This window comes from Chelmon rostratus, chromosome 19, assembly GCF_017976325.1.
Source record: "Chelmon rostratus isolate fCheRos1 chromosome 19, fCheRos1.pri, whole genome shotgun sequence".
NCBI lineage: Eukaryota > Metazoa > Chordata > Actinopteri > Chaetodontiformes > Chaetodontidae > Chelmon > Chelmon rostratus.
The window spans coordinates 16,903,440-16,918,783 of record NC_055676.1 but is presented as its reverse complement, the minus strand read 5'-3'; the positions used below and the strand labels follow the sequence as shown (position 1 = coordinate 16,918,783).

The window sequence follows — 15,344 nt, the reverse complement described above, 5'->3', positions numbered from 1 at the left end:
GTGTTTCCGTAAACATAACTTGGTTTGTTTGCAAAAAAAAAACTCCACAGGAATCCTCGTGTTATTTCAGCATCTCTGCCATAATGCTGCACATTATTGTTAACTAATGTTTGCAACAGTTGCCAGATAGAGCTCTAGCACAGACAAACTGCACATCAAACAGGAGAGGAACTGGGGTTCTTAGCAGCTTTGTTTTCTGCCCCCCGGGGCCCCCTTGTGGATTAATCCGTCCATGCAGGTTCCATTGGGATGATTTCTTCAGTAGAAAATTGTTTCCGTGAACACTGTGTATCCACAGTAACCGCTTCGTGCTTGAAAAGATACAGTGCTGCTTTCTCAATTACAATTTTCACTGATCACCTTATGTCAGAGGCAGACAACTCAACACCTGTTAGTTACCACCGGGGGCCAGGGTGGTTTTCTGTTTTTAGGGATTTGACTGAACTCACAATTCAGCTCTCGGCTATTTCAAAACTGAAATGTAAGCAACATGTGCACTCTTTTGTTGATGTCTGTTTAATATCTGTTAGAGTAAAGGTAATTATTGACATGTTGTCCCCATATTTCAGAGCCACGTTTGAGTTTCCTGATAAGCCAGTTCTTTATAAGTCATGCAAATTCTGATGCTGACTTTATACAGCTTAAAACACATTGGCTCATGGCAATATGCACAATGGAATGAACCTATAATCTGCCCTGTATCCTAATAACTAGAATCTGTATAATTCATACTCTTCATACAGTACTAAGCTAACATTTCATGCACTGGGACATTCCTATGTTTTATTCTATTTTACAAACTTTTCATACAACCAAGGTTTAAATTTATCTGTACCGTGTGTCCTGCAGCGATAACTAATCTGGTTTTAAAAGAATTTCAATAATCACAGTGTTGCTGTAAGAAAAAGTGTTTTGGAGGTGTTTTAGGTTTGCAAACACCAGGAATTCATTATAATTAGTCGTCCTGCCAAAGACACCCTGAGCCTTTAATCATTTAAACCATCGGCAGCACCACCGAGCTGCAGTGAGGTGATGAATAACTACTGCAGGTACAGGTGACACCAGCTGTGTAAATTACAACGTACTAAATGTCATTGATGAGTTAACAAATTAAAATCCCCCATAATCTACAGTATTTTTTCCCTCGTGGAGTTTTCTTCTGTTTCATAATAAAAAAATACTTTTATATCTTATATTTTAGTTATTTTCTCATTACTTCATCACTGCAGGGACTCGCTGCTTATCATGAATAAGGGCTACAGTCTAACCGCATTTTAGTTTTAATGTTTCCAGGATAAATAATGGCTCTGATTCTACATCTCTAATTCCCTTTCACTCCTTGTGTAGCACTATCATCTGCAACTTTTGTATGTTCAACACACATCACAAAACCATAATATCGTTTTGGGCTGCAGGAGCTGATTCACTGGCCCTCTAGCCGGTGTGGTGATGTCCACTGCACATGCCCCAGCTCATGTCTCTGCTCTGCCATCTGCATGCATCAGATGTATTTTTGCCAGAGCAGCTCTGAAGCAGATGTCTCTGAGGCATCAAATTCATATGTGGAGGTATATGAATGCCTGTATTCATTAACTTAAAACGAATATTTAATGATATTCCTTTATTGCTTGAGGCATGTACCAAAACTATTATTTGACAATGCAAATAAAAATCATTCATATCAATCATATTCATTCATATTCAATCATTATGACATCAGGTAAAATGACATGAAGGGAAAAAAAGAGTGTAATGACAAAAGCTGTGCTGTGAGATCGTTTATATTGACATTTAAAATGAGTGAGCATAAAGAAAATTAGAGGCAACGATCATAAATATACAATTACATGAGCTGCAAATGTATATCTATGTTTCCAGTAGACATTAAAACTACGACACAACACAGTCAGTTCCAGTTGACATCAGGCATCAGCGTGCAAAAACCTGGAGGCCCTGGTGGGAGAGCAAAACAATAAACTCTGTATTTACTTCTCATTTTTGGTGCTGCTGATTTATCAATCTTTGCACACAAACTTCTGTTGGCACATGAGACTGTTTCCCCTTTTAAAAAAAAAATCCCAAAAACGAGGCAGTTCTTCAAATTGACGACTATGACTAGCTGACAAACCCAAAACTGTATCCTGTGCTCGGAGAGTGCCCAGGATGGCCTTTCACATGGTCCTGTCAAGGCTCGACTACACTAGAAGTAAGTGTGTGGGACAAGGAGACTCATGTGTATATCACCTTGCTCTGGCCTGAGAGAATGAATGCACGTGGGTGAGATGGAAGTACTTCATGCTCTCTCACCATCTCAGTTTGAATTTCTCGCTCATGAAAAGAAAACCTGTTTTTCCTTTCCTTACTTTCCTTTCTTGGTTGTGTTAGACATGATGTAACTGCAGGTCTTAGTGCAAATCCCTCAGATGTGCTCTGTATCTCATTTTGTTTATTGTCCAAATCAATCAGTAATATTGATTATGTTCACAGTACAACTCATAATTGGTCTTATTAAAGTCCGTCTCATCTCCCATGTGGTTTTCCCCAAATCTTAACGCTTCAGGCAAGCTTTTGACTCATGCTCTTCTACAACTTTGCTTTGGCAGCACTACACTCTACGACCCCTGCTGCTCGCATCTGGTCGATCTCTGCTGATGTGAACCCGTACTCCTCTAGGACCTCAACTGTGTGTTGCCCAATTACGGGGTCTGCAGCGAGGCAAGGCTCTGCGGGAGTCCGGGAGAGAACCGGGGCCGGCCGGGGGCTTTCATTCCCTGTGGAGTCCTTGATGAAAGAAGCCCGTTCCTGGTTATGTGGGTGTGAGCTCACCTCCTCGAAAGACAACACAGGTGTAACACAGGCATCAGTCCCATCGAAAACCACTGACCAGTCCTTCTGGGTTTTTGAAGCAAAACGCTCTGTGAAGATCCGTCTCAGCTCCGGCCAATCACTGAAGCTCATCTGAGGAGGCAAATCTGCAGCATCCAACTCTAAGCCTAGGAAAAAAAAAAAAAAAAAAGACTTATCTAACCGAGTGGAGAAACCTGCGGCCAAAGGAAAATGATGTAAAACAGAGAAATATCTGACATCTGAGGGCAGTGGTCACTTTGTCTTTGTGAAGCCCCATGAGTTTCACTTGAGAGGTAATCTGTTCATTTTCATTGTGGTTGCTCTCCTGAAGCCGTTACTGCAAATTCAAAGAGAGCTTCTTTTGTTTCACATTGTTTTGTTTTGATTTTTTTTTATGGTTGCTAACATGCATTTCTCTACACTGTGATCACTTTTCAATGTCAGTATGATTAAACTGTCGATCATTTTTCATTGTTTTGACATTCATCTTCATCAAACTGTGTTTTTACAGTTTTATAAAGTGTTCCTGAGTCCATGTATTGCATTCCACAACTTCCCCAGTCTTTAGCTGCTCCTGTCCCAACTTGTTTGAAATGTGTTGCTGCATCAAATTCAGAATAAGCAGATACTTGCAAAACTCAATGAAGCTGATGAGGTCTAACATTAAATATATTGTCTTTGTACTGTTTTCAGTTGAGTGCATGTCAAAAAATTTCGGCAAGTTATCACATTCTGTTGTATTTATGTTGTACAGTGTCCTATTTTTTTTGGAATCAGGCTTGTAATAAATAAATAACCACACATAAACCACTAATTGGGCAGATTGACAGGGCTGATCACAGCTGCTGCGCATCTGTATCTGAAGCCAACCTACACAAGTGGCACATATGTACAGTGAATATATACATGGTTGTTTTGTATTGTATTACTGGTATTGCTTCACTTTAGGAATAATGGCTAGTGCAGCATTTTTGATTCATTTCTAGGACATATGAAGGAAGAGGTTCCACTCTCTTTATGGAAATGGAATTTTTAGTTGTACAATAAATTAATAAACTAACAACAAAAAGCTACTTTAAAGCAAATAGCAATAACATATTATAATGCTACTGCTTTGCATTCCACCAACCCTTCAGCAGCTGTCTGTAGAACTGCGGTTCTATGGCACCGACAGCCATGTACTTTCCGTCTGAAGTCTGGTAGGTGTCGTAGAAGGGCGCTCCACTGTCCAACAGGTTTTGTCCTCTTGAACGGTCCCACATACCAATGCTACGAGATTTCCATACAAATGAACCTACATATGCTGCTCCTTCTACCTGAGGATGGTGAGAGGGAGGAAGAGAAAGGGACAACAGAAGGTCAGAAGAGTCAATATTCTTATTTAGATTTTATGCAGAATTATTCCAGGCACATGCAAACTACAGCTTAATGAATATAAAGTACCATGAGTTTGCTAAAAATACAAGCGTACCCTTTTTATTCATTAATTACTTCAGACTAAAATTGCAAGATGCCTCCTGCGTGCACTCACATGTACGCTAATACAAGGACGCAGCTTTTTCATAGTGTAGCAGAAGCTGACGGCTTGAGCAGATATCCGCAACACGTTTCCTAGTATCGGCTGAGCAAAACCAAACAGGACGAAAACACGGAGTGCAGATCAAATGTCGTCCCGTTGCAATATACATAACATTCAAATAACAATAATGTAAACAATAAAAGATATATGTATAGCACCTTTGATACAAGAAATGCAGCTCAAAGTGCTTTACAACACAAAAACCACATGGAGCAAGTGCTGCACACAAAAAAAGACAGCATGAACATAAAAAAAAAAACAGGAATAGAAATTTAATGTAAAATAAGATGGAGAATAAAACTCGCTTGACAATAGTGAAAAATAAGATGAAAATAAAACCACTCAATAATAATGGTAAAAATAAATAAATAAATAGAGTTCACTAAATGCATAAAATCAAGTAAAATACAACACTTTAAAAGAAGTCCAGCAGAAAAGTTTCAGGCCTGTGAGGAAGTCATGGCTAGTTAAAGACTAAAGTGAAAAGATAAGTTTTAAACTTTCTTTTAAATCTATTCAGCTGGCTGTCGTCCCTCATATCTATTGGTAGTGTGTTCCAGAGCTGTGGGATGTAACTGACAAAAGCTGCATCCCTGACTGTCTTTCAGCTGGGAGCCTCCAATAAACCAGCAGCAGACGATCGCAGTGTTCTTGAAGGCATATAGTAAACAAGGTGTTTAGCGATGGTCTGAACCCATTATGGGCTTTGTACGTAAGCAGGAGAACTTGTAGAAACGTGGCAATTATTTGTTGAAAACTAGGCTTCTCTGCCGAAATACTGCGCAGAGGGTATTCCGCTGATATTTACTGTATGAACCAGCAGCTGCCTGTACTCAAAATGCATTCAAGTCTCCATATGTGCACACGCTGTTACTGCTGCAATTTAACTCCTCTGTTGGGATCTAATCAGGCTCCTTCACCTCAAATGAACTGTGCTGCGGCTTAAAAGACAAGTCTGATCAACAGAAGGGGTTTAAATATTTGAAATGGTGTTCTGTCTTTACACTGGACTTCAGTAAAATGGCTCAACTGTTTTCCTCCAAATTGCTGCTCTCTGAGTCATCAGGAACAAATCGCAGTACAGAAGAAGGTCTGCCGCTGGTCGGAGCTTCAATGCTCTCATTTATTTTATGCCAAAACCAAGACTCGTGCATATGGAGTCTGTGGGAAAGCTGTGCCGATTCCCTGACTGTGTTTCCTTCTTTTGACTGTTTTTGATCATAAGATTTGAATTTGACCATTACGAAGAAATACAAGGACGACGCCTCGTGAATGACGGAAAAATAGACCTGTTACTCTCTGTTACTACTTGCATTTTTATATTCTTTGGTGACAAGCAGGCATGCCTCATACTATCACAGAAAAATACAGTTTCCAAGTAGCCAACCACCAATTAAAATGCAGAGGCCCCTCTTCGTTAAAAGAAACAGAATGTGGCTCAGATCGATTAATGTGGTAACAGCAGGCATGAAATCATTTGAAACTAAAATAAAAAGGGGAAATAATCAATAGGATGAGAGAGAGACAGAAAAACAGAAACAGGCTTTAGATCTCACTAACCCGTTGCTCTCCCTGTCTGAAAATTAAATCCGTGCTCTGGGCATGAATGCAATACTGGGTGCTGCTGCATTACACCACTTTAATTCACTGTCTCCAATTTGAAATCTTTGTGAGATTAAGTCGACACAAAGCAGGACAGTGCACTGTGCTGCACATGGACGCCGCTTTCAGTGTGTCTACTGCAGAAAAGAAAAACAATTACATTTGCAATAACCGATTCTACGGCCACTCGGGAGCAGCTGAAACACGTTAAAGCAGCATGGACATATCACCTTTTAAGTTGATTCGGAAAGTTTCAGGTTTCAGTTTTCATCTATGATGATGCAACTAGTTTCATTATCAGAATAAGATGTAAAATGATGTCTTCTGCTCTTTAGCTGCTAAATGTTCTCCAGCTAGTTGCTAACTGTGTTCAGTTGGGTGTGCAGTTTGGTGCTAAGCAGGTAGCGTACAGGGGGTTTTTAAGACCTTTTTTCTGTAACCAGCTGCCTGCTGCTGCTGACAAAAGACACTAGGAGAGCTGTGAGAGTGAATCAAAACAGACAAAATTGCAACAGGACAACTAAACAATGAGCTGAGACTCATTATCAAGCTGAGGGGAGCTGCAAATAATTCTCTGCAGGTTCATCAGTACGAGTGGCACATTTTTACATTAGTTTCAAATTGTCCTTTGCTACATTACAGAACAAAAAACGGCAATTATACACACAGTTGTAAATTACATCAACCTTGTGTATTGTACCCCTGGCCAGTGCAGTGCATGCTGGGTTTGGCTTCAGCCCACATAAAGCATCAAAAAAATAGGCAGAAAATGGATGAATGGCAGTGATGACATGACTGATGACACACCTTTGACTGAATGGGTGAATACATTTTTTCACAATTGATAGATTGCAATAAAAAGAAAAAGCATCATTACTAGTATTGAGTGTTTATAAAAACAAACCCAAAAAAAAAAGCGGGAACATGAAGTTAATGCAGCCGAGTGCTGATGGTAATGAGGGTTTTCTTGATTTAGGCTTTTTGTTTGTTTTTGTTTGCTTTAGGTTTGAAAAATGAGGGCATTTAATAGTTGCATTATGGGAGCTGCGGGATCCAGTGTTTTCTTAAGGTTGACTTCAGACTCTGCTGCTTCCTTTGTGACCCTTCTTAATGAAAATATGTCCAAAGGTTGTCCTTCTTTGACTAATTTAAGAGGACAATCTGATTGTTACAAATCCTGTTAGGGGCTGCGTATGTATGAGACCTTTATGAGATGAAGATGAAGATTAAGACCTTCACTGGATACATGTCAAAGCAGCTGTAACCTGGATTCACAATAAAATACACTTCAGTGTGCTATGTGCATTCGGTTTTAAGTTTTAAATTCATACTTTCGAGAGCTTCTCCTCCTGAAGGCGTTCATTAGAGTGGTTCTACTTTGCAGCCAGCTGTGGATGTCAGGCACAGCAGGATTCACTCTGATGACACTTTTCAAATAACTTTGCAAAGGGCTGTCCAACTTATCATTTAGTCCAATTAAAGTTGACCCTGACTCAAGTTTGCCACAGCGTGGTGCACCATCATCTGGAAACATGATACAGGAAACTGTGTAGTGTACATTGACCGTGTCTGTAACATTGACACCTGGACTGTGGGAAGCTGCCATGATGGGAACCTCGTTTGTAGCATTTAATTAAATTAATTGTTTACACACAAACTTTGAGACAGAGAAGAAAATTAGTTCTGCTATGATAACCCTCCTTGTAACATCTTGCCTCTGAGTCTTCAGCCTGGATGTCCTGGTTTCAATTTCAGAGTTTGCCCACACTGACGCAGCCTCATGCATATATATTTGCATATATTCGCTAGCGGGCTGTTAGTGTGAATATGCCTTAACCCCACTAGTGTCTGGCTGCAGTTTGTGCAAAGCCTCTCCAATGTGATTTGTATGAGCTCAGACTTTGTTCACACAAAAACAGGGCAGGTGGACTGACAATATGCTTACCATGCAAGCATCAATGATCTGTCCTTTCCCTGACCTTGTCCTCTCCAGCAGCGCGAGGACTATCCCCAGGGCGCAGGTGAGACCACCTCCTGCAAAGTCTGCAACCAGATTCAGCGGAGAGTAGGGCTTCTCTTCACTGCGACCCATCCAGGACAAAAGGCCTGTGGCACAGAATGTAATGATGACAGCTTCATGAGTGGAGAACAATACAGCAACAATACAGTCCCCAGCCCTGAAAGTGAAAGAAGACTAATTAGTTTGGAAGGGAGTGATGCGGCCTGCAAAAAACCTCAAAAGGAAAGGTTAACAGCCCCCGCAAAGATTTTTCTTTCAGTACATACAATATACAACTCTGTTCTCAAATAATAACAAGGCTGACATAATAATTGTTTCCTGTGTTGAACCAGCATGTCTACTCTGTCCTTTTTGCAACTGTCAACATACAGATATTACAAAGCGCCTTGAACATGTATTGCACAGACTAGTTACAGCAACTTTCTCAAAATTTAGGTTTCAACTTTTTCTGTTCCTCTACTTTGCGGGGGTGCCAACTAAAGAGGCAAACTCACTGTGGCAGGTATCTCCACAGCGTTCTCATTTGGTCCTCTACTTCGGTCTGTATGTGCTCTATAATCCATACAACACATCCCTAAAATGTGCCTCACGCTTCAATGGGTGTTCCTGTGTTAAACTAAGTGACATTAGATGGCGCTGTTGCTTTTCTGGGGATGGCGTTGTTGTTTTTTTCCTCCCTTTATGCCTTTCGTCCATTCTTCTTTGCAAAACACAGACAAACATGTAACCGAATGAAAATACCAGCAGTTTCATTACAGCAACAAATCACTCAATAAACTCATTACAGTTAGAGTGATGTTACTGGAAAAACACCACTGGGTGGATTTATAATGGGGTAAGCGTACAGGCACATTTACAAGGACATAAAAGCTTAAAACAAAGCAGCACAGATCTCTTGAAAACCTGCACTTATTGAGTTTATGAGGGCTGTATTACAATAAGAAGCGGTTTAGGATTGATTTAGAAAGTGTGAGTGTTGGGAATGAGCTTTGGGGGAGAAATTCTTTTCAATCTATTCTCATAAAGTGCTCCAACCTCATGTGCCAGGTTACCACATGGTTGAGTTACCTGTATCAGCCCCCAGTGGTATCTGTAGGTTTATACATATACATATCAGACCTTGCTTTGCGTGATCACGTTTGCATTGCCAATGTTTTGTCATCCATTCTGCCTGAATGTGCTTAAAGTTCGTTACTCACATCTTACTGTAGTGGGGTGAAGCTTGATATGGCACCATGATTAGTGTCGTGAGACTTTATATTCTGGGTCTTACAGCTAGGCTGAATGCCACCCAAACATGTGGCATTTGGCCTTGACTCTTCACGAGGCTGCATTTTTGCATCAGCCGCCTCATTACTTTTATTTCTTTTTAAGGCCTGTCTAGGTTCTTTTTGTGTGCTGCAAAATACAGATTGTGCAGAATAATGAGCAGTGTGTGCACTAGCCAAGCATTTAAAAGGCCTGCTTTTAAGACCATTATGGTGAAAATGTTAGACTATTTCATTCCCCTGAATGCCTGCGTAACCCATTAATTATACAAGTGTTATTAGTTGGAAAGAAAGCAGAAGATTCTGCAGTTTTTGTCATTTGAGTGTCACATTACACTACCTACAACTTATACTGAACTTAAAATGTCATTTGGTTTGTAGTACAGAACTGAATGTACAGAACTGAAACTAAATGAGTGCTGGCAGTCTGCCTTTGTAGATAAAACAGTTTAATATATTTCCATAAATATATAACCCGCGAAGAATTTTTTGAAAGTGCCTGCCCCTTTGCAAACAGTTTTCATGGACGACTTCCCAGATCACAAACCAGCTGGGACATCAGCTTAACCTGTATCACTCCCACAGTGGTATCTACGTATATGGTGTTACATATACGTATCAAACCTTGTGATTAAGCTGGCAGTCACGAGCAATTTAATACACTGTTGATCTAAGGTTGGTATCCATTTGTTGTATATGATTTCTTACTGTGGACCTTCCACTGTACTGAATAGTTGGCTATAATCAAGGTTTATGGGCAACTTTCCAAAGTCATACTAAATGTTATCGAACGTTCACCTGGTAGACTAATGTAAAATATAAAATAATGGAAAAGAAAAGCTTGACTTCACGCACACTGAGAGCACTGAGTTTATTATACACTGAAACTCAGCTCATGTGTCCACGGTCATGAAACAACAGATTTGGGCCGACGCAGATTCAAGTACAGACAGAAAAACAACAGAAAGAGGAGTGAATTATCCTCCTTCATCATCTGGATGAATACTCAATCCATCAGTGTGCACTGCAAGGTGTCTAAGCATTCAATCCACAAACATTCACAGTTGTGTGTGTTATTACCTGACATGGCAAGGAAGTTGATGTCATGTCCAGCTGTGGTGGCATAAGATCCACTTTGTCCATACCCAGTCAAGCGAGCGTAGATCAGACGAGGGTTTTCCTTTAACAGGTCTTGTGGACCGAGGCCCAGCCTCTCCATCACACCTGCGGGGTCAGAAGAAAGTCAATCAATAATACAATCTATAATTACATTAATCAAAAACATTGATCACATTCATCAGTGTCTACCTACATATATGTTTATATACACATACAGATTTAAATAAAAAACACGGTTGTTATACCTCAGAGTACATCTACGACTATGAGGTTCTCTAAACTGAAATGTATCAATTTGTTTGAATTGGTTTCTATATTTTAATATAAATACAAGTAAAAATAACTGTGATTACTGTTAATCTAATAAGATCTGACTAAAATTATTATACTATTATACATCAATTCTGGCCAACCAGTAGCAGATAGTAACAAAGTACATTGTACAAGTACAAGTGCTTGAGTACAATTTTGAGGTACTAATACTTTACTTGAGTATCTCCATTATAAGATAAATTATACTTCTACTCCACAACATTTCAAAGGGAAATACTGTACTCTTTACTCCACCACATTTATTTATTTATAAATACTAGTTTCTTTACAAATTAAGATTTTTGCATGCAAAACATATGAGGATCTTATAAAATGCATTGCATTTTTTTTTTACAACCCAGTGGCTCCCAACCTGTTTGTCTTGTGACCCCTCACAAAGAAGCACCGTCTAGTGGGGCCACTTGTGACATTTCCGAAATCTTTGAGCAGTTCAGTCTAAGAGTGATTTCTAGCCTCTTTTAATTTAGATTAATCTGTGAATTATTTATTACAATCTAGAAAATGTCAGACAATATTGAAAAATATCAAAACTAATAATAATCTGGAAAAGTTATAATAATCTAAACAATTATCAAAATTGTTGCCAATTTATTTTCTGTTGATAAACTAATCAATTAATCAACCTATTGTTGCAGCTGATTTCTTCTCAAAACTTCTTAGATGGTTTCATTTCAATAAATGCATGAGGCCCAAAGAAGTTTAAGTATCTACTATTTCAAAACAAAGCCCCCAAAATAAAGAAATGAGAAGAAAGTTGTTTATCAGCACTGTGTTTTTTATTCTTTCCTGCCCCATTATTGATCTCATGACACCACTTATTCATCTTGTGACCCTCTGGAAGGGACTTGACCCTAAATTGGCACACACTGGATTCAAATACCAAACTAAATATAAAGTACTTAAATATACAGCTTGAGCATTGATGCATCAATAGCCATTTTTCTGCAGAGCATGCAATTTCATTTTTAATACTTGAAATACTTATTACTGATTTTACTTCTGTTTTTTTACTTAAGCACGATCTTGAATGAAGGACTTAAGCTTATTACAACTAATTGAGTATTTCCACATGAGTGTATTAATGCTCACTGATTCTAACCACTCTGTATAACAGAGTATAACTCATCGCGCTGTTAGTTCTCATAGTGCTGGTGGTCTGACCTTTTCGGTAGGGCTCAAGGACCACATCAGACTGGACACAGAGCTTCCTGAGCAGGGCTACACCCTCTGATGTCTTCAGGTTGATGGCCACAGATTGTTTGCCCCGTGCTTGTGTGTCCAAAGACATGGCGGCCTTGGTCCGGTCCACACGGATCACCCTGGCTCCAAAGTCAGCCAGGATCATGCCACAGAACGGTGCTGGAGCCAGGCCTGCCAGCTCAATAACTCTCACTCCAGCCAGTGCCATGATGAAAGAACTGGAAGGAATACAGCTCTAAGTATAATGAAATTTAATGCAACAAGAATAGCAGAGGATATTAATTATTATCATACGTTCTCTACAGCAAACCTTCTGATAAATGATGTTATGGCTGCAATTAACATGCTTTTCACACCTTCCCAGAGCCCAAGGTGACATCTTTAAATTAAATTTTAAAGTTTTGTCTGATCTAAAGGTAGTCAAAGGTATTCCCATTTCAGAAGACTGAAACTGTGAATTTTTTGTATTTTTGCTTGAAATATTTTTTTTTAAATCACATGATCATAGAGAGTTGCAGATCGTTTAATTTTCTGTTAACTTATTTAGAGCTGATTCTTTCTGCTCCAAATCACATAGCGTGTTTTGACAGCTGTCATCTGTGCAGCCTTGGGTTGAAAATCTCATCATAGACCTGTTTTTTTGTTTTTTTTTCAAGATTTGGTACTTTTGATACTATCAAATGTATAATTAACAGAGATCCTATTTTTTAAACACATAATATTGAATACTTTTGATAACATTGGCCTGCACAGTACTATAACACCTCACCTGTTTGTGTTAGTGAGCTAATTTGTCTTTTTCCCCATTGATGACCCTTTAGCCTTACAGAACGTAATCAGTCAGATTATGGATTCACACCACCCTGTTGCCACCATGTAATTAGTGTAATCAATTAGTGTTAATTGGTGCAATTACAGTGTTTCTGTGATGCAAAAAGCCAGATTCTGAGGGATCTTGGCATGAAGATGTTTGCCTCTGCGGCGTCTTTTTTTTTTTTTTCTAAATAAAAATAATTAGTAGTTGCAGGCCTACGGCAAAATTTGCATTAGGTTTTTGTTTTGACGCGTAAACGTTAAACCAGAGGTCTAACTTTAATTGCGCATTTTCTCTGGAGGGGTCAGCACACTGTGGCATTGCTACATTCACTTCAGTAAAACATCTGTGTACTTCCAACACTGAATTTAGACTTTAGACTCTGAAAAAGTAGCTAATTTGTCCTTTGCCACACTTTCAAAGTCCAAAGTGCCTCACGAAGAAGCGCTACAGGCCAAGTAAACAACAGAGTCTGAAGTAACACACTCACCAAGTACTAACTAACTTTGTACAAAGTATTGAATACTTAAAGAACTTTGTGCAAACTGTTGTAGTACGCCATGGACGTGGGGCACCGTACCAAGCGTCACATTGTCCGACATTAATAAAAACAATGTGTCGCGAATGCATCACAGGCAGGCTGACCAAAAACAAGTTAACTGGCTAACCCGTTTTATGTAAACTACTGTTATGGACGTCAGAACAAGACGGCCGGAGTAGCTGCAGCCTTTATTAGAACACATCAGTATATGTGAGTAAGTTAAAAGTAGCTTTTAACCGCAGTTCGGCTTACCTGTGATAACAAGCCGCGGACAGGACGCTCTGCTGCTGACGGCTGCTGTTGCTACTCTCCTACACACGCTAGTTAGCCGTTAGTAGTGGACAAAGATGCCCGACGGCGGCTCACATAGTACGCTACAACCACAAGCATAAAGACAATAATTAATCCAAGACTTAGCGAAACATACATGATGGGGCTAGTGGTGATTAAGCAGCAGCTTGTGAATGTGACTTTTGCTGTTTTGCAAGAATAATTCTGATTTAAATCGATGGGTGCACTGTACCACAAAACTTACTGAGTTGGTATGTTGTCGCCCGGTGATCCTCTTTATCCCCACCTGTTCAGCGTTAAACAGCTTTTGTTTAGAAACGGTTTTAGGTTGAGCAGGACAGCCAGGGGACACCGCAGTGTACCCCCTTTGACAACTAGCGCTGACTCCGCCTAGCCGGGCGGACATCGGTGTACGCTCGTGTTTAACGTAAGCGATCTCTGTTTACAAGCCGCTTCCTGGTGACCTCAGCGCGCCCCTCGCAAGATTTTTGGGAAATGAAGTTTTTTTTAATCGTTCATTTGACAAACACAAGGAATTCCAGTTATCATACGTGCACATAGAGATTTTATTTTTTATTTTTTTTTACAAATATTTCCAAATATATTTAACGTTATTGTGCTTTGGTTTTCTAAATTGTAATACAAATATAAATGCTTAAATAAATACATTTTACGTAAATAAATTCAGTATTTTAAAATGTAAGATAAGAAAAGATAGGATAAAACTTTATTTATACCCAGCCGGGGAAATTTGGGCATTACAGCAGCATGTGTAGCAGCAGGAAGAAAAATAGCAGCAGAGAACATTTGAAAAAACAAAATACAAAATAAAAAGTAGACATATATATGTACAACAAGCAAAATGAAATTTGACTATATAAATGACAAATACGGCATGTAGAAAAAATATATATGTAAAAGTATTTATTGCCCCAATAGCTGTGGAAAAAGAACAATGTAAGCTGCCTTCAGATTAAAAATAATAATAAATAGCGTGACTACTATTGCACAGAAGAATTACATGTACAAAACAGTAAATGATATGTAATATTGCACAAAATGTAAACGAAATATGTAATAATGCACAAATAGTATGAGTGTAATTTGTCAAACAACATCAACACAGTCTTATGTTAAGTGGTGCTGGAGTTCAATAATCTGACATCTGATGGAATGAAGGACCTGCGGTAGCGTTCCTTTTTACACACTGAAAGCATCAGTCTGTCAGTAAAAGAGCTGCTAAGGGCCCCACTGTGTCATGCAGGGGGTGGGAGGGATTGTCCATGATTGATGTCAGCTTTGCTAACATCCTCCTCTCACCTACATCCTCAGTGGTGTCCAGAGGGCAGTCCAGGACAGAGCCAGCTCTCCTGACCAGTTTATTGAGTCTCTTTCTGTCCCTCTCAGAGCTTCCACAGCTCCAGCAGACCACTGCTTAAAAGACTGCAGATGCAACCACAGAGTCATAGAAGGTCCTCAGTTATGTCCTACATGCTCCAAAGGACCTCAGTCTTCTCAGGAGATGGAGATGACTTGGCCCTTTCTAGACAGGGCATCAGTGTTCGTGGACCAGTCCAGTTTATTGTTTAGGTGTACACCCAGGTATTTGTACTCCTCCACGATCTCAGTGTCAAATCCCTGGATGCGCACTGATGTAGTTTGTGGCCATCTCCTTGGTCTTGCCGGCATTGGTGTGCAGGTGGTTTAGTCCACACCATTCGACAAAGTTA

General features: G+C 39.6%; 1 protein-coding gene across 2 annotated transcripts; it reads right to left on the bottom strand.

Annotated features, from left to right (window-relative positions):
- Positions 1-1,765: 1,765 nt before the first annotated feature.
- Positions 1,766-13,981, bottom strand: amacr (alpha-methylacyl-CoA racemase). 2 transcript variants are annotated; one of them, XM_041960431.1, is made up of 7 exons: positions 13,859-13,981; positions 13,576-13,697; positions 11,930-12,203; positions 10,397-10,540; positions 7,974-8,134; positions 3,977-4,163; positions 1,766-2,993 (listed from the first exon to the last, which is right to left on the bottom strand). In XM_041960431.1, exons 3-7 carry the CDS (start codon positions 12,174-12,176, stop codon positions 2,584-2,586), a joined length of 1,149 nt encoding a protein of 382 aa, XP_041816365.1. In that variant the 5' UTR covers positions 12,177-12,203; positions 13,576-13,697; positions 13,859-13,981; the 3' UTR covers positions 1,766-2,583. The 2 variants fall into 2 exon arrangements, with proteins under 2 accessions (XP_041816365.1, XP_041816364.1); XM_041960430.1 differs by having other exon boundaries at positions 11,930-12,186.
- Between the last annotated feature and the right edge of the window lie 1,363 nt (positions 13,982-15,344).

Coding starts and splice junctions, on each gene's coding strand:
- amacr (XM_041960431.1), bottom strand. CDS start 12,176: ATGGCACTGGCTGGAGTGAGAGTTATTGAGCTGGCAGGCCTGGCTCCA. Junction 8,135..10,396: donor CAACTTCCTTGCCATGTCAG/GTAATAACACAC, acceptor TCTGTGCCACAG/GCCTTTTGTCCTGGATGGGT. Junction 4,164..7,973: donor AGATCATTGATGCTTGCATG/GTAAGCATATTG, acceptor CACCATCCTCAG/GTAGAAGGAGCAGCATATGT.